Source organism: Antedon mediterranea, chromosome 3, assembly GCF_964355755.1.
Source record: "Antedon mediterranea chromosome 3, ecAntMedi1.1, whole genome shotgun sequence".
Lineage (NCBI taxonomy): Eukaryota > Metazoa > Echinodermata > Crinoidea > Comatulida > Antedonidae > Antedon > Antedon mediterranea.
In genome coordinates, this window is record NC_092672.1 from 31619162 (window position 1) to 31639605 (window position 20444).

General features: G+C 31.8%; 3 protein-coding genes across 3 annotated transcripts; all 3 read right to left on the minus strand.

The window, feature by feature from the left end:
- Window positions 1-4919: 4919 nt before the first annotated feature.
- LOC140044305 (histamine H4 receptor-like) lies at window positions 4920-7697 on the minus strand. The gene is made up of 2 exons (XM_072088782.1): window positions 7653-7697; window positions 4920-6600 (listed from the first exon to the last, which is right to left on the minus strand). Exon 2 carries the CDS (start codon window positions 6564-6566, stop codon window positions 5574-5576), a length of 993 nt encoding a protein of 330 aa, XP_071944883.1. The 5' UTR covers window positions 6567-6600; window positions 7653-7697; the 3' UTR covers window positions 4920-5573.
- A 6338-nt stretch (window positions 7698-14035) lies between these two features.
- Window positions 14036-15956, minus strand: LOC140044306 (5-hydroxytryptamine receptor 1B-like). Its single transcript, XM_072088783.1, has 2 exons — window positions 14983-15956; window positions 14036-14069 (listed from the first exon to the last, which is right to left on the minus strand). Exons 1-2 carry the CDS (start codon window positions 15954-15956, stop codon window positions 14036-14038), a joined length of 1008 nt encoding a protein of 335 aa, XP_071944884.1.
- A 2975-nt stretch (window positions 15957-18931) lies between these two features.
- Window positions 18932-19932, minus strand: LOC140044307 (histamine H2 receptor-like). Its single transcript, XM_072088785.1, has 2 exons — window positions 19466-19932; window positions 18932-19220 (listed from the first exon to the last, which is right to left on the minus strand). The coding sequence occupies exons 1-2, from the start codon at window positions 19930-19932 to the stop codon at window positions 18932-18934; spliced, it is 756 nt and encodes a 251-aa protein (XP_071944886.1).
- Window positions 19933-20444: the final 512 nt, after the last annotated feature.

Genomic DNA, 20444 nt, shown 5'->3' on the forward strand with positions numbered 1-20444 from the left:
ATAACAAACCAGAACTTTGAAAAAGTTTCAGAAGAAGAATCTCAAAAGCTTGAGAGTGAATTGACCTTAGCTGAGCTTACAAATGCACTCAATAAAATGAAAAACAACAAATCACCTGGAACAGACGGCTTTACGTCTGAATTTTTCAAGATTTTTTTGGGGAAACTGGGTGCTCTACTTCTTCGTTCTTTGAAATATGGCTTTTAAAACTTGTAACCTTTCAGTCACTCAAAAACATATTTTATATGATATCCTCTCACTCTATGACGAAAAAAACCTACCTGGTCTCGTATTACTGGTAGATTTCGAGAAAGCTTTTGATTCCCTGGCGTTCAAATTTATTGATAAGTGTTTGACCTTCTTTAATTTTGGACCAACTCTTAAGAAATAGTGTAGACTTTTTTACACGAAAATTTCTTGCGTTCTAGTTAATGGACACCCCAGCAATTTTTTCAATATTGAAAGAGGTTGCAGACAGGGCGATCCGCTATCTCCATACCTATTTATTCTGGGAGTGGAAATTCTAAACATGATGTACGCCAAAATATTAATATTAAAGGAGTAACAATTGACACCTCTGAGATTAAAATGTTACAATACGCAGATGACACTGCATTTCTTCTGAACGGCTCACACAAATCACTTACTGAATGCATGAGTACACTTTCAAAATTTGAAAAGATGTCTGGTTTAAAAATTAACATTTCTAAATCAAAAGCAATATGGTTTGGATTTAAAAAGTTCTCGAATGAACAAATTAATACTAATTCAAATCTTGACTGGTGTGATAAAGGCCGTTTTGATTTTTTGGGTGTTACATTTGACTTAGAAATAAGCAAAATGACTAAAATAAATGTTGAAGAGATAACTGGTAAAATTAGGTCTACTATCAATGTGTGGCGTAAGAGAAATCTTACTGTGTTGGGAAGGTTAACTGTGTTAAAATCTCTAATATTATCAAAACTTAATTATATTTTCACAATGTTGCCAAACCCTACTACAGCTTATCTAAATGAACTTAATAGGATGTTTTTTAATTTTGTCTGGAAGGGAAAGGATAAAATCAAAAGAAATAAGCTAATTAGAGAGTATAAGGATGGCGGAATTAACATGATTGATATCTTCAGTTACATAAAGGCAGTTAAGATTAGTTGGATGCGAAGAATTCGTAACAACACTGGAATTCTCAATGTACTTTTCAACAAAATATGCCATGGTAAAAAAACTGAATCAATCTTTGAATACGGCTCATGCATGATTCAGAGGCTGTCAAAAAATATGAACAATTTGTTCTGGAGAGATGTTCTCCATTCATGGTCCGAGTTTATTGCTATTCATAATTCAACAGTATCTGCAAACTATAACGTACTAAAAGAACCAATTTATGGTTGAATGATTCGATTCTAATCAATAACTTTCCAATTTTTTACACCAATTATTATGAGTGTGGCGTAAGGTTCATAAATGATTTAATCTCGGATAGAGGAACCTTGCTTAGTTATGAAAACTTCAAAACACACTATAAGGTGAAAAAAAATAATTTCCTTAAATACTATGGATTAATTGATGCAATTATAACTAAATACCCTTCTTTGGGTACAGAAATAAATACTAAATTACAAAACCCAATAAATTTACCCATACTTGAAACCATAACCAAACCCCAAACAGGATGTAAAGCTTTTTATCGTAAGTTTATTCAAAACAAAGACTTTAACTGTAAAGCTAAACAAAAGTGGGGTAAAATCTTAAATGTTGAATTCTCGGAACATGAATGGGAGGAAATTAATGTTGCAACTTTTAATGTGACCGACAACGTAAAATTACGATGGTTCCAATACAGACTTAACAACAGTATCCTCACAACTAAAATTTACCTTAAGATTATTAAGTACATCGACGAAGATAACTGCTACTTTTGTAACATTAGAAGAGAAACAGTTTATCATTTATTCTGTAAATGTAATATCAGTAGATGGATAAGCAATTTTTTTTTTTCAATGGTGTTCTCGAAATCTTGATATTCGTATATGTGTATCGGAAAGTGAACTGCTTTTTAGTAATACACCATCCAATAGGATTAATTTACTTTTGTCAATACTAAAGTTGTATATATATAAGAGTAAGTTTTCGGGCCTCCTCTCACCCACCGGCCTCATAAGCTTTGTAAAATATTACTTTACAATTAAAAAGTTTAGATGTTTGATTAATAATAGAGCCGAAGAATGGGAAGAGTGGAGTGCCTGGGATAATCTTCTGTAACATAGATTTGTATCACTCTTTCCTGACTTGATGTGCACAACTATATTTATTTTATAAGAAGGTGTTTATATAGGAGAATTGATTTTGTATAATTTTTCTATTTTTTCTCTGTCTGCTTTTTTTTTTGTATTTCGATGTATTAAAGAAAGATTGAAAATAAAAAAAAAAATAAATAAAATAAAAAAAAAATATTTCAGCGTACAGATTTTAATAAGCCTACTCGAGTTACATAATTCAAATTCAAAGTGCTTCACTTTTTAAAGACATAACAAAGCTTTTGACTATTTCAATAGAAAATGTATTAGTAAATAGCTAGAAACCTTTATCTATGGCCCATCTTTTATATTTGATTTGATTTGATTTGAATTTATTTGGAAAATCATCATAAAAAATACATACAAAGTGATAACATAAATTACGGACATTACAAATAATACATTTATAAAAGACTTTCCAGGATAGCCCAAAAAGCTTATCAGCTTATTTCCATTGGGATCCTTTATTATTAAAGCTGTACACGCTACAATAACCATAACAATTGGTTGTCTTGTTTTTTTTAAAGTAAAATCTGGAGTATGACAAGGATGTCCTTTAAGTGATCTTTTCTAACATTATCTTAAAAGCAAATTAGCATGCTGATGATAACACTTTATTTCTCAGCTATGACATATCCATCCACATAATTTTGAAATAAACAGATTGATGAATTCACGAGATCTCGAAAATGAGATTACATTTTAAGTTAAGAGACTAACAACGATTGGTAAAAAATGTAAAGGTCATGTCATTGACATGATTCGTCTAAATTTTCATCGGCTAAAATGAAACGCATTAACATAACTGTTCTAATGATTGTTTTAACATGGAAAAATATGCCCCTTTACTATTTTGGAAAACTCATAACAGGTGATGACAAATGCTTGATGCAATAGGCCTAACTGTTCTAGTAAATATTCAGAAAACAATTTCGACAAACCATTTCAGATTTTCGACACTGTATATAGCATGTAATTTATTTAATCTAAACTTTAAAAGATAGTAACTTATATTCATTTATTTAATCACTTTGTATTATTTAATGATCTACTATGGTACAAAACTATAAAATTTTGACAATAAAGTGCACTTGTATCTTATATTGTATGACTATAAATATCGCTTGACACAATGTACTTTACATTTTGTTTACAAACACACACGAATAATTAATGATAGAGATAGAAACGATATTAACACCACATACACGACCAACTGATGTGGTTTAATAATCGTATTAAATATGAAGGTAATACTCTTCATTATCTAAATTGAACGTGCTATTTATAAACAACATGATGATGATGCTGATGAAATATTGTTGTTATATAATTTTTTAAAGAACAAAGTTAAAAACAATCATTTAATGGTCGAATATTATACATTGTACATGCTATTCCACATAATGTTTGGTATATTATTAAAGTAAACTCGAAAATAACATATGAAAATTCATTGAAGCTTTGTAATTCAAACTATTATAAGACAACTTATTAATTGTATTTTTTTTCTGTTTTGGAATAGTACATTCTTACTACACATTTAAAAAGAAATAATGACGATTTAATCCTTAAATTATAAACTGTTTTGGTCGACTTAATATATTCATTTCAACCCACAGTTTTCAATTTACATAATCATAATACTAAATAGAATTGACTTTTTATCATATTCAATTAATAATTAATTATTCGTACAGAAATAGACAGAGTTAATTACACTGGAGTTCTTACATCAGACATTTGAAAAGCCCTAGGCAATGTGGATCACATTATCTTAATTAAGAAACTAGAAGCAACGGGAATAGATAACTCAACCGTTAAGATCTTATCTTGCAACAGACAGCATACAGTTTTTGTTAAAAACACACATTCCCGTCTCCTTTCTATTCCATGTGGTGTTCCACAAGGTAACATAGGACCTCTTTGCTACGTTCAATTTTCAATTCAATTCAATTCAATTTATTTTCCACATACAACTGGTATAATAATCTTTAATGTCTTTCTGTTTTGTTCTTTCTCACATAAATAAAATCAAAACTTAAGACAAAAACCAAACTAAACTAAACAACTACTACAACAAACTACATTAAAGAACAACACATATTCTGGTCTCCTTTCTATTTTATGTGGTGTTCTACAATGAGGTATAACATAGGACCTTTTTGTACGTTCAATTTTCAATTCAATTCAATTCAATTTCTTTTCCACATACTACAACTACTACAACCAAGATCTGTGCAGAGCACAGATCTTTAAGCTAATAAGCAACCTTACAAAATAATAAATATTTACAATAAGCATACAAGCAAGTGAATAAATAAATAAATAAGTAAACAAATAAATTTTGTATATATTGTATAAAATATAATAAAAAAGCAGGGTAGTATTTATTCACCATATATCGAGATCAGAGGCAGTTTAAAAGCACACTTATTTACTGATGCCAAGTAAAGATCCCGTCTTATAGCTAGTGATCTAAGCAATGAACTCAAATCATGTAATCATTTGTATCCTGATAACATATCAATTCACTTGAGGCTGCCTTATTTGGAACAAATAGTTAATTAAAACAAGCTAATGACTTCTAGATTGTAGCGGAAGTAAACAAGCAACCTGCGCATTTTCTTTAGGTATATCACTTGATAAGTCATTACATAGTAGATTTAGTTTTTTTTTAGTTTAAGAGATAAAGTTTTTGTATAAACAAGTATTATTTCTTAATAAATACGCTAGAAAACAATTATATTCTGATCTTATTCAACATAATTTTGATTAGCCGACGCGTTGTATCATGGTGCCAAGCAAGAGGACAAGCCTATCATTAAAATCAGCCATTTTGCTCGAAAATAATTGTTTTATTAAATTGTTGGTTGTGATATTTTACAATGATCGATCTCAGAGTTACAGAACTTGTTTTTCGTTCTAAGTTAATTTTTATACCTCATTTACGTCGTTTTTTGTTGTCTACATCATTGTATATTTCGTTTTTGTGTTGATATAAGTAGATTTTGCGTTGCGCGTATACGTTAACCGCCGTGTAGGCTTGCTCCAAATCTGTATTTATTGTCTTTTTTATGTTAGATTCACACGTCGATTTGTGTCTGAAAATACCAAGCTAAAGTAGTATACATATGAAACGCCATATGTGCCAAAACTTTTTACTAATATTAAGACTGTTTTTCAATAGTATTGACTTTACACAGCACACACGATCTTTAAAATGTACATACATGATAACAGCAAATCATCTGTTTAGTTTCATAAATCCAAAGCTCATTTGAAGCATTTTAGACCGAAGAACTTGAAAAACACCCCTCTGATTTTAAGATGTGTAAGTGCATAAAGGAATGGATTGATGGCCGAGTTACTCCACAAGAGGTAGAGAACAAACGACCAAACAATCATAGCTGGTGAGTTGTTATCATCACTAATTACACTCCAAATAAGCACAATCGAGTAAGGAGTCCAGCAGATGACAAAAGCAGAAACTAGAGCCGCAAGAGTTATTGCCGCTTTTCGATGTCTTGTATTATCCACGTTTTGTTGGTCAGACCTCGAAGATGTATAACCTGTAGTGATTGGTGTAAGATTGTTTGCAACCTGGTGTATTGATTGGTTGTGATTTATACGCGTGCGATGACGTATCTCTTTGAATACATAGCTATTCAAATATGCTATAATGGTTAACGGTATTACAAAATAAACGAATATAGTTACCAAAGTGTAAGGCAGACTTGTTGACTCTATATCGCAATATACTGAATAGTCAATTATTTGTTCACCTCTGAATTTCTCCCAGAATAAAATTGGAATTGCGTAAAATGGCAAGACAGCCGCCCACGAGACAAGAATCATTACGGTAACTCGTTTTGTAGTCTGAAATTGAAGGTATTTCAACTTCAGTTTTAACATCCAGTACCGGTCCAAACTGATTAAGATAATACCACAAACAGAAACACCACATGTCGAGTAGTCAATGATCAACCACATCTTACAGACGCCTTCACCAAATGGCCAATAACCAAACATTAGCCAAAGAGCGTAAAGCGGGAAGGAGAAGGCACCAATGAAAAAGTCCGCTACAGACAGATTCAAGATGAACAAATTAGCTGGATTCGAACGAAGTGATTTTTCGGTGATGAAAGCGAGAATGATGAGACTGTTCCCGAACACGGTCACTACGGACAAAAACCAACATATGACGACTTCTCCAGATACAATCAAACTATCATCAGTTTGATTCAAATAGTTGCTGGACGATTCCATGTTTCCGTGAAGTTAACTTACACAATTACTGAAACTGAATAAAACAGTAGGAATTTGAATTAATAACAGAATCTGTTTGTGCACTTTTACTGTGTTAATAATATAATTATGATTTAATAACTCAAATTTCAAGTGCTTCAGTTCAGTGATAATATTCCATTAAGACAGTAAATTGCTGTTATTATAATTTAGCCGTCGATTGAGTTCGGCCTTCCCGAGGATTTTGTAAACCACAAATTAACATGTTGGTAAACTTTAGCAAAAACTAGACATAATAAGAAATAAACTGACACTAGTTGAACAATTTTGTTGAGATTATTTGACATTAATTAACCTATATACATATATTTAAAACAGATATATTGTATTCTAAAGTCACATAATAGTTATTTACTTTGACCAGAAATTGGTCGAAACTAAATTATTTACCTGTATTATTTAACTGTAATTCAAGCAAACAATTCACTGGAAGTCAATGTTTTTTTGGTTGAATTTAACCTTTTATTTTGTCTTTTTTCTGAAAAAAAAAATTGTTTTCTACGGAAGTGACTAACTTTATTAAAACTGCGAAATGGCATATTCAAAGTCTTTTTATCAATCTTCATTTTTCCTGTATTTAGGGACAATACATCGAGATAGATATACGATTTTTACAGTGTTTAATTTGGTCTATAGTAAATATTTATATTTATCAATCAATAATTTATGTTGACTGCTTTGTTAAGAATAAAACTAGAAATAATAATAAACAAGTAAATTTCAAACAATGCTAAAATATGCATTTTCTATTATAACAATATTAATGATATATCATACTGATTAAATTGCTATAAATATTGTATTATCATTTATCTTGGAATGATTTTGAATTAGAATCACGACGATATTAACATTGCTAGTCATTTTCAAACCCCTTACACGGTAATTATAAATGAATGATGATGGATGTAAATAGACCTAAAAAATAAGATCGCGGTGTTTGACACATTAGACGCAACACGTTTAATTAATAAAAAAAACACATAAATATACTTGATAATATGATGTTTGCTATAATTATTTAAATAAACAATATATAATACTTACAATCACTTGCTGTATTTACCTATGTTACCATTCATCCCTCTTTAGAGTTCTCATTCACGGTGACTGTTGCTATGATCTTAAATGAGTGCTATGCGTCGTATATCATACCTGGGTAGACCAATCATAACACGTCAAAATAAACACGCGAGTGGTTACGATTTAAACATGAATCCCATGATACAGTACATTACTATACTTACGTCACCATCCATCATAGGAGAGGGCGCAATCATATTTTTTAAATCATTTGAGTTTCCTTCAACAATTAGATGTGTTCATTGTTGATGTATTAATATCTGATTCACGTATATACTAATTTGTCCAGTAGGCCTATGATAGGCTCTGTAATACAGCGTCAAATATGTCATGGCATCAGAGCATTTGCAATGATTTAGATAGATAGATAGATAGATAGATAGCTAGAAGATAGTGTCCAGCAAATGTCAGTCTTCTTCTTATTGTTTTTGTTGGTATAGTCATAGAGCCATTACAGTACTTCGTTACTGAATATTTGTTGCCATTTTATTCTCATAGCAGTAGATTAAAGTGAGTGACTGCCATCAATTGCTTTCTTAAGTTTCTTTGTAATGGTCCAATTTTCTGATCCATATAGAAATACTGATTCAACAGTCATCTTGAAGAGCCATAGTTTAAGGTTTTTACTACTATTTGACCTCCATATTTGATTTAATTTAGTAATTACAGTTCATGCTTTTTCTTTTCTTATTTTTAAATACCTGCTGGTCGTGTTAATAAAGCTACACAGATACCAGAAATCATTCACCTTGTCTATCTCTATACTATTCTGTGTTTTAATTTTTCCGGATTGATTATATGATATAAATTCTCTCCACCTTTCGACACAAGTTTGATGGTTTCTAGGCCCAGGTAAGGCAATCTATTGGTTCTGACCTGACCTGACCTGACTTGACCTGATATAGTTTGGTCGTCGGTCGTCGCAAATCGATAACTTCTTAATAACAAAGGTTTTTGTTATTACTAACACAATTATAATAAGATGCTTAATGTACTATATTTGTTATTGTTATGCTTTAAAATTCATGATATATAGATACATAAAATGTAATTAGTATAAATAGACATTTTTAATGAATTAAACCATTCCACTTATATGGATTAAGATTATATGTACAATCTACTGCGTAATCAACATACACGTATAAAAAGTTTAAAAAAAAATTCATTAATGCCTATCAATAATTTATTTTGATGTTTTATATGTGATTTTATATAGATTTGTATTTTATATGTATATTTCCTATTATCTCTCAGTGTATAAAGAACAATTTATGATGTATTATTTTATATTGGACCAAATAAAAACTTAAAATTGGCTTTAGTGAAATTGCATTATAGGAGTAAATTTACTTTTATGTTTTAATTTAGTACGATAGATAAGTACGAAATGATGTATATATTTCATATGTTTACAAATACAGTATAGCCTCTATTAAGGAGACCCATGGGACCTAAAAAAGTTTCTCATTCATATATATTTACATAAATTACTATAACTAGAGATTGTTTAAGAAAAAAAGTACATAAACTAATAATAAATAAAAGAAAACAAAGTTACAATTTCTATTTAAACCATATTATCCAATCTTAACTGGTCTTATGAAATATATATTTAACGTTCATCATATCTTAAAAGTAAATAGTTCTTGTATACTAATTTAAATTTAGAAGTTGTAGATGCATTTTTAATATCTACATGGATTCAATTCCATAATTTAGCTTCTTGGTATTTAATAGAGTCCTTGATCACATTGTTTGTACATTTAGGTAAAAGATAATCATTTGCATTGCGTGTATTATAACTATGTAGTTGACTATGTTTCATAAAGTAGTTATTAAATGATTTTCAATGGGGGGAGCACTGCTACATCAAACTCTTGGCCCGAAAAAGCAACATTTCAAGACATTTATTATGTACCATGTATGTTTGTTACGTTTTGTGAAGGCAAAGTAAACTCTTGTATTTAATGGCTATAATTATGGGCCGTAAGTAAATTTGATTTAGGAAAAGGTGTTGGTCTTAAAAATCATCACATCACAGTTGGAGTAGTATGTCAAGAAATGAAAAAAACATTCCATCAGAGCTATTATGGAGAAAGGTCAATGGAGACTTTCTGTGAGAAAGTTGCAAAAAGCAAAATGTAAGTTAAAAAAATCTATTTCCTCAAAATGCTGCAAAATGTCATTTCGTGAGTCTTTATTACCATGTATAGCAGTGGATAGGAAATATTCTTCAACCCACAGACTGGGGGATGGAAAGTTACAGATGGCATGATGTGTCTATTGGTGACAAATTTACTACCAGCACCATAGAAACTATATTAAAGTTGATTATATGTATACCTGTAAATAAGGTTGTGGTAAAATAAATTGCATTTGCAGAAAATATGGTTTAAACTGCTGCTCCACTAGTTTTGAAAAATGCCACAGCATCAGCACATGCTCAATTCCCCCCCCCCCCCCACCAATAGATTGAGGATGAGATACTGACAAGATGAAAGTGAAATTACCGTATTTATTTGAATAAATACCCTTGGTTGTTGATTGTTAAGGGAGTGGGGCGTGTAATCGTCGTGGAGAGGCGTTTATTTTCTTGGGTGTAATGTGGTAAAATGTATAATTAAATAAATACACCCTTTAGATATAAACAAATACAACACAATTTGATAAATTGTAGATCATGTCATTCAGTGAATTCTATTACAAATAGAGATGTGCTATAATACATTGTATATATAGTACAGGAAAGATAAGCTCAGAATTAATGAAAGGTTGAAAAAATGGCAACAGAATTGTTTTCACCACAATGCATTTTGATAAGGTCCATATATAAACATACTAAAAGTCTAGAAAAATCCAGGTAAGGGAAATAGGGTTTTTAACAAAATTGGCCGACAATGTGTAAACAAGGACAAACAAATATAAATAGGCCTATTAGATCTAATTACCACTTGATAGCAGTTTTTGCAGTGCTTTTTATGTTTCTTTAGTTTCAAACATTTTAACTGCATTTTATTTTAAGTGCTATTATTTAGAAAATGGCAAAAACAATAGAGACATCACGCCATTTAAAGAGTATTTTCTTCCACTGCTGTACCTGGTAATAGACACGCAATGACATTTTGCAACATTTGTTGTTGGGGGAAAGGATTTTATTTCAGGTGCCGCTTGGCTTTTTCAGGACTAATTTCTCACAGAACCGTTAATAACGTTAGGTTATCCAAATTCCCTCCATACAGTATATAGCTATACCAATGAAAATTTCCTTTTTTGGAGAAGTTTAGTTTTACACAGTTTGTAAGCACACCTTTTTCTATACCGGATAGGTGGGATGTAGTATCACATCCCTGGATTCCATGTAAAAAAGGCCCAAAGGAAATACTTTACATGTATATAATGCATTTACAGTGCTTCCCCCATCGATAACATACAGTGTTATATCAATGAATGAAGCAGCCGTGACATTAATAGAGAAGCATTGCACATTGCACAGATACTGTTTAAAAGACGGTATTGATGATTATGAGAGACAGTCATACACATGCATCATTTATAGAAATAAAAACTTTGTCCTGCACACCATACATACTTCTAGTCTACTCAGAAACCTTTATATCACTGCCCAGTGCTACATAAAATCATTTATTATACCATGTATATTTCTTACGTTATGTGAAGGCAAAGTATGTTTTTGATGAATATAATTATGGGCTGTCAGTAAATTTGGTTTAGGAAAAGTTGTCTTAAAAATCATCACATCATTCACAGTTGCAGTAATATGCGGTCAAATTGTGTAAACCAAACACTTTCCAAAAGAAAAAAATAATCATTGCATCAGAAGACTTTGGTATTGGTAGCTATATGGAGGGAAGTCAATGGAGACTATTGTTTTGTGAAAAAGTTGCAAAAAGCAAAATGTCAGTTCAAATAAAATCAAATCTATTCCCTCAAAATGATTCTAGTGAAATTAGTCTTAAATTACACACAGCATTTAAAACACACACACTTTTTCCGGAGACTAAATCTTATGTAGAAGAATTTTACAGTAGGCGGAGGTACTTATGCACTCTCGGAGTGGCTTTCTACAGTATTATTCACATATTAACGATAAAATAGCAAGCCTTGAAGAAGAAAATCATGATTTTAGAAAACAATATTGATGAAGCTGAACAATATTCCAAGCGTAATTGCTTAATTCTTCACGGCGTGAGAGATGATTTAACATAGCTCATTATCAACGATTGTGACGCTACAAGTATTGAAATCAATTCCAAGCCAAAGAATATTATTTTTTTCAGTTATTTACCGTCCACCAGATAAAGTCTAAATTGTTTCAATGAACAACTATCCTTATTTTTTGATGAGGTAAATAAAGTAATTAAAAGTATTTTTGTTTGTGGAGACCTAAACATTGACTTACTAAAATTTGATGATCATAAACTAACATCTGACTTTCTTTCTAATATTTATTCAGCTAACATGTTTCCCATTATAGATAAACATACTCGTATAACAAATAACTCATCTACCCTAATTGCTCATATTTACTAATCATAGTATTAAGTCCGGAATCCTATTTTGTGATATAACAGATCATCTTCCTTTTTTTTTTTGCATTTCGTCCAAATATAAACCTCTTACGGCTAACATGCCTAAGCATATATATAAAAGATCAATTAATGATAACTCATTAAAAATGAGGACGGTGAATGCGCAGACGGACCGTTACAAGTACTCGTTCTACCCAGCTGGGATAAGGCATTATAACAAAACATTTGTTAGATAGTCCCCCGTTATATTTATATTTATTTTAGGCAAGCCAAGGTTTATGAGCACTGTAATTTCCATTATTATTTTGGACAATAAATGAATCTGTATCTGTATCTGTATCTGTATCTGTATCTGTATCTCTATGAGTTCTTTATTACCATAATTGTAATCTACTGATTGGACTGAAGTAACATCTATTAATGATGTAGACAGAGCTTATAATTTATTTCATATTAAGCTCATGTTTTTATATGATAAACATTTTCCGTTGCGTAGGGAAAAAATGAATATTCGCAAACAAAACAAACCTTTGATCACAGATGGTATAATTAAATCAAACGCAACAAACTCTATAAAATATATGTTTATTCTGGCAATAACTCAGACAAACTCAAATATGTAACTTATAGAAACAAATTGACCAATCTAATCCGCGTATCATCTAGAAACTATTTCAGAAACATTAACACTTATGACAATGATATCAAGAAAACATGGGAAACCATTAACTCGGTCCTCGGTAAAAATTATAATCGCAGATTTCCGTCTTTTATCATAAACAATAACATCAAAATCACTGATCCGCAAAATGTTACTAACGAATACAACATTTTTGTTGTTGAAATTGGCTCTAGAATTTCACAATCAATTAACCCAACTAACTGTACCTTTCTATCATGTCTTAGTCATCCAACAAAAACTCAATGTTTCTTGAACCAATCAATGAAATCGAGATCCTTAATATTATAGCGGGCTTTAAAAAAAAAGTTTAGGATCCGACGATATTCATCCTGATGTTATAAAACATATTCACACTATATTTCAATGCCTCTGACCCATATTTTTTAATATTTCTTTTATTTCTGGACATTTCCCTAATGCTCTAAAAATCTCAACAATTGTACAAGTTTACAAGAAAGATGATCCACATGTGATTAACAATTACAGACCCATAGCACTTCTTCCGATATTTTCAAAAGTTCTTGAAAAGTTGATTTATAGTCGTCTATCTTCTTTCTTTACAAAAAAAAAAAATATTTTGCATGATAACCAATATGGTTTTCGTTCAACACATTCGAACGATCTTGCTGTCCTACACATGTATGATAAATTAACAACCTCTCTTGCACATGGCAATCATACTATTGGTATATTTCTTGATTTGTCGAAGGCCTTTGACACTATTGATCATGATGTATTATTATCAAAATTATACCACTATGGTGTCAGAGCCCTTCCTCTTAACCTTCTGAAATCTTACCTTTCAAATAGATACCAATTTACTTATGTTAATTCTTTTAAATCTCATATATTGCCTATTAATTGTGATGTACATCAAGGGTCTATACTCGGCTTTACTTTTACTTTACTTTACTTTTTGTTATTTATGTTAATGATCTTCCCAATGTCTCAAATTTACTCCAAATCATTTTATTCGCAGATGACAGCAATATTTTCTTTTCTCACAAAAATATAAACACTCTTGTTAATACTGTTAATTCTGAACTTGATAGAGTTTATTTATGGTTTAAATCAAACAAATTGTTGTTAAACACATCTAAGACTAACTTCATCTACTTTACACAAAATAACAAGCATGATATAATACTTTTCCTTTTGATATTATAATCGTTGAAAACCCAATAAAAAAAGTAAACAATTTAAAATTTCTTAGGGTTCAAATTGATTCAAAATTGAACTGGCAAACACACATTGCAATTAATAATAAAACAGTGTCTAAAAATGTTGGTGTTTTAAGTAAATTTAAATATATTCTTCCATAAAATATTTTATTTTTGCTTTACAACACTCTCATTTTACCATACTTAACCTACTGTAATATTGCTTGAGATTCAATTCCTAACAACATTTTGCAGACTAATCATTGGAATAGTCCATCAACATCCAAAATTCACTGTCTCTTTAAGCTTCAAAAGAAGGCTCTAAGGATTTGCACTGGAGTACCCCAAGATTCCATACAAGACAATTATTCCATCAGCTAAACACTTTAAACATATTCGTGGGAACCAAGCTTTAGTTGCTCTTACGTGCGTCCTTGCATTACGTCCTAGTGGGAACCAAGCTTTATGGCACCATTTAAATTATTAAGTACGCTAGTATTTCGTCATAATGCTTTATGTATACGTCTCCTTTTTTGCTATACGGTACGTCTTTATTTTTCCGTTACGTATACGCCATTATTGAGGTAATATACTTCCTATGCTACATAAAACCAATGTCTTTCAACAATGTTCTTTATTTACGTATTATGCTGCTTTTCTTAAAATATACAGTTGACATAAAAACACCAGTTTAGTCACAGGACGTAGGTTCGTTTTATTGCGTAAAACAAGTTGTTTTTGCGTTGCGTTGCGTACGTCATTGTGTGTACTTGTTTTTTTTAAAAGAATACAGCATTTTCATTATGCAAAACATGAAATATAAGTTGTACCAAACTTGTGTCAGGTGGGGACACTAAGTTTCTCACTTGAAACATTGTAGACTGTAGAACTTGAAAAACACGCTTCTGATTTTAAGATTTGTAAGTGCATAAAGGAATGGATTGATGGCAGAGTTACTCCACCACAATAGGTTGACAACAAACGACCCAACATTTATAGCTGGTGAGTTGTCATTACTAATTACACTCCAAATAAGCACAATCGAATAAGGAGTCCAGCAGATGACAAAAGCAGAAACTAGAGCCGCTAGAGTTATTGCCGCTTTTCGATGACTTCTCATCGAAGAGACGGTAGTATCCACGTTTTGTCGGTCAGACCTCAAAGATGCATGACCTGTAGTGATTGGTATAAAATTGTTTGCAACCTGGTGTATTGACTGGTTTTGATTTATACGCGTACGATGACGTATCTCTTTGAATACATAGCTATTCAAATATATTATAATGGTGGACGGCAACAAATTAACGAATATAGCTACCAAAGTGTATGCCAGACTTTTTAACTCTATATCGCAAATTACCGAATAATCAATTATTTGTTCACCTCTGAATTTCTCCCAGAATAAAATTGGAATTGCGTAAAATGGTAGGACAGCCGCCCACGAGACAAGAATCATAATGGTAACTCGTTTTGTAGTCTGAAATTGAAGGTATTTCAACTTCAGTTTTAGCATCCAATACCGATCCAAACTGATTAAGATAATACCACAAACAGAAATACCACATGCCGTGTAGTCAATGATCAACAACATTTTACAGACGCCTTCACCGAATGGCCAATAACCAAACATTAGCCAAAGAGTGTTAAGCGGGAACGAGAAAGCGCCAATTAAAAAGTCCGCTACAGAAAGATTCAAGATAAACAAATTCGCTGGATTCAAACGAAGCGATTTTTCGGTAATAAAAGCAAGAATGACGAGACTGTTTCCGAACACTGTCACTACGGACAACAGCCAGCCTATTACGATTCCGCCAGATACAATCAAGCTATCGTCAGTTTGATTTTCGTCACAATAATCGGAGGACGATTCCATGTTGCCGTGAAATTAACTTACACAATCACTGAAACTGAATAAAACAATAGTTTGAGTTAGAACAATTCCATAAACTCCCCTGAAAAAATATTATGTCGATTATAAACAGTTAAAATTAACCATAAATCCGAAACTTCCAGACAACGGGTTTCCGGTGACTATTTTCCCCGTTAAATTACGGGTTTAAACGTAAATAATATGTTTTCAATCTAATTTTTTTTGGAATGAATAACTATTATGTGACTAAACAAACAAAGATAAACTCCGATCTGTAAACATTAAATCTAGACATTATTATTGGCGTAACATCTTGGGTTGGGCAAGCCTATGAAGAGCTGTTAAGAATACAAAATAGATACAAATAATTACTACAGTTGGTAGTGATAAAGCTGCAGATAGTATCATTTCTTTAACTAACATACCTCTATTTTACAATACGTATAATTTGGTTCATATTAAATATTTATTTATATCAATCAATAGGCTATGTTGACTTCCTTGCTGATAAAATAAACGATACAATACCAGTATAAATGTTCAAGAAGCCTAACAAACTTTACACGGGCAGCTAACTCGCATTTTGTAAACACAGGTTGATAACGTTTTCTAGTAAAGCCTGTTTGTAAACTGAAGTTTGATAGTAAAGCCTGTTTACACGAGAACAAGGCCATATACATGACTGCAGTCGTGTGCTTAAGTTAGTGTTTACCGACCAACCGACCGACATACAGTAGTGAGCTATAGAGTCACTTTGCATGCGACAAAAATTGCACTTTGCAAACACAAGGTAATCAAGTTTTCTACCCTCAATTTTGATCATGTTTGCGATAATTTTGAATAAAAAATACACAATTAAGGCCAATTTAAACAGACGAGTTGTAACGGTAAGCGGAAAAGCGCGTAGCTTGTCCAACGTAAAATATGTATCTCTTCTGATAGATTTTCTGTTAAACCGCTCCATTTGTTGTGTAAATGGTCATAAGAAATGATATTCTATAGGTTGCGTGTTCCGCTTACCGTTTACCGCTCGTGTGTGTAAACTGGCCTTTATACTTACTGTTACTGTGTCTGTATAGTATGATGTTACCATTCATTAGTCATTTGTGTTCTTATTCACACAGGTTGTTGTCTAATAAATGAATACAAAATGCTTCGTATATGAACTGTATTATACTATTGTTAGGCCAATCAATGTCCACATAACAAAAATGGGTGTTTACGACGAACCTGACATTTTTGACATAAATCGAGGTAATTATGATGCATTTATACTTGCATCATCGTCATTAGGATGAGGGCGCAATACTCAAACTCAATCACACAATTTCAAGGAGTTTCCTCAATTGGGGATACCTAAAAAGATCTTGGTGCACAATATTTTTTCTTTGGTAACTTGTTGCCGATGTTACAAATGTCGTTCAATTTAATAAACAAACATTTTACACTTCAGTAACTTTTGTTTTCGCGTTTAAAAAATGAATTCAAAATATAGAAGGACAATATTACCCGAAAGCTAGCTCTGGCTGCTTTAATTTATCAATTTTTGCTTATTAATTATTTTGTATCTTCATTGAGATCCAGCCACTTCTACCCACATCATTGTCATTTTTTCAGTAATTTGTTTTTGGATTTTAAAATAAATAAATAAATATGTAATAAAGTACTGACCGCTGTAAATGTACATGTTATTGTCACTGGCCAATTTTTAATTTGTATATATTTCATATTTATGTTAATTTTTCATTCATTCATATTACACAAACCAGAAATGGTGTTGGTAGTCTATAAGTGCTGCTTACCTGGATAAACCCGACAATAGCCCCTTTTCCAATCAATCCTTATACAATGTATAATATATATGAGATCAACTTAGCCTCGGCTAGCGTCTCAAGGTTCGATTTTCTTCCTCGTTTGTGACGTACGCAACGTTCTCAAACTTCGTGACTTGTCTTCGTGACAGTACGAAAAGAAATGATGACGGTAACACGTGGGAGTGGTCCCACAAGAGGGCGCTAGAGCGGATTGTACCATTCTTAATGAGGTGAATTCGGGTAAAATTCTTCTTTTCATAATTGTTTCGCACTTGGTGGAAAAGGAGCTATTGTCGGGTTTATCCAGGTAAGCAGGCACGTAATAGACTTATAGTTTTCTATTATGTGCCTCTGAGGATTCGAATAAAACAATAATAAGATAACAAATTAACAAATAGAAACAAAGTTAGTATTCCAATTCACTGTGTGCATGCATGGGAAGTTTCAACATTCTGTTATTCGACACAGTACATTTTGGTGGTTTCTTGGACCCCTCGTGAAACGTCACAAAGTAAACATGAATATTAGTTATATTTAGGAAGTAGTTCGGCTATCTTTCACATGGGGTCCCCAACTTATGTTCGCCAAAAATTCGCGTCCAGGCCATCACAATTTGAACGCTCTCTCTAAGAAAATGGTTTAGATTTGATAGTAATAATCGAAACTGTTTTGGTCGACTTAGTATATTTATTTCAACCCACATTTTCAATTTAGATACTCATAATAGAATTGACTTTTCTACAGATTTATGTTAATTATTCGTACAGAAATGGCCAAAGTTAATTACACTGGAGTTTACATAATTGTTGCTATACGTTTACACCATTGTTTCGTTACATTGACGTCATTGTTGCGTTGCACTTAAGTCGTTGTTGCGTTTACATAATCGTTGCGTTACGTTTACATCATTGTTGCTATACGTTTACACCATTGTTTCGTTACATTTACGTTATTGTTGCGTTGCACTTAAGTCGTTGTTGCGTTTACATAATCGTTGCGTTACGTTTACGTCATTGTTGCGTTGCGCTTACGTCGTAGTTTAGTTGGGTCATAATGAACTTAAGTGTTTCTATAAACCAAAGCATACAACGTGTTGCCAAACTGTACGTCAGTTTAGTAACACGGAAGAAACACAGGATTTCTATACACTTATTATTTTTAAACTTATTTGAAACATTTAAAACGTAGGAATTTCAAAAACACTTTAATTTTAAGGTTTGTAAGTGCGTAAAGGAACGGATTGATGGCCGAGTTGCTCCAAATGAGATAGTAGACGACCTCTAAAAGTATGTAATCAGGCGAGTCATCCCCAAAACTCCAAATAAGCACAATGCAATAAGGAGTCCAGCAGACGATAAAAACAGAAACTAATACCGCAAGAGTTACTGCCGCTTTTCGATGTCGTCTCATCGAAGAAATGGTCGCATTTACGTTTTTTCGTTTATACTTTGAACTGATTGATAAATGATTGTCTGCAACCTGAAGTATTGATTGGTTGTGATTAATACGCGCACGATGACGTATATCTTTATATACGGTGATATTTAAATATATTATAATGGCTAACGGTATTAACAACTCAACGAAAACAGTAAACAAATTGTACGCCATACTTTGTCCCGATTCCATGTCGCAATTTTCTGAATAATCTATTATTTTTTTACCCGTCAAGTTTTCCCAGAATAAAGTTGAAATTGCGAAAATGGTATGATAACAGCCCACGAGACAAGAATCATAACGGTAACTCGTTTTGTAGTCTGAAACTGACGGTATTTCAACTTCATATTTAGCATAAAGTACCGATCCAAACTGATTAAAATAATACCACAAACAGAAACAGTACATGCCGTGTAGTCAATGATCAACCACATCTTACAGACTCCTTCCCCGAATGGCCAATAATCAAACATTAGCCAAAAAGTGTTAAAAGGAAGCGAGAAAGCGCCAACTAAAAAATCCGCTACAGAAAGATTCAAGATGAACAAATTTGCTGGATTCGAACGAAGTGATATTTCTGTTGTGAGAGCAAAAATGACTAAACCGTTTCCCAACACGGTTACAATGGACAACAGCCAGCGTATGACGATTCCGCCGGATACAATCAAAGTATCGTCAGTTTGATTTCCGATGTCATAGTCGGAGGAGGAGGAGGAGGAGGATTCCATATTGAAATACTGAACCTAAAATAAAACAATATAGTTAGAATGATTATATTCTAATATAGATTATATTCAGTTCATATTTTATAGAATTTAGTGACGTCACTATCTACAATTTATCAAGCATTTTGATACTGTGTCTACTGTTTATCTTCTTGATTTTAATTGTGTTGTATTTGTTCATAATATCTATGGGTAATTTAATTGATTATACATGTTTATAAATATTTCAATCAATCAATTCAATCAATAAAGAACTTTTTAATTTGAAAATAAACATTGAATGTGTTACAATTACACACACAAATAAACGCCCTTTTCCCCTAAAATCCTTTCTGAAAAAAATAAACGTGTCGAATAAAATTCTCTAAATAATAACATAATTATGAATGATTATAAATAATTTTTTAGTGATTTTGAATTTAAATCATACGTATTAAAAAGATCTCGGTGTTGTCAGAAAAATCTGTATATATTTCTATAAATAATAATAAGAATGTCCACAAAATGTTTCACAA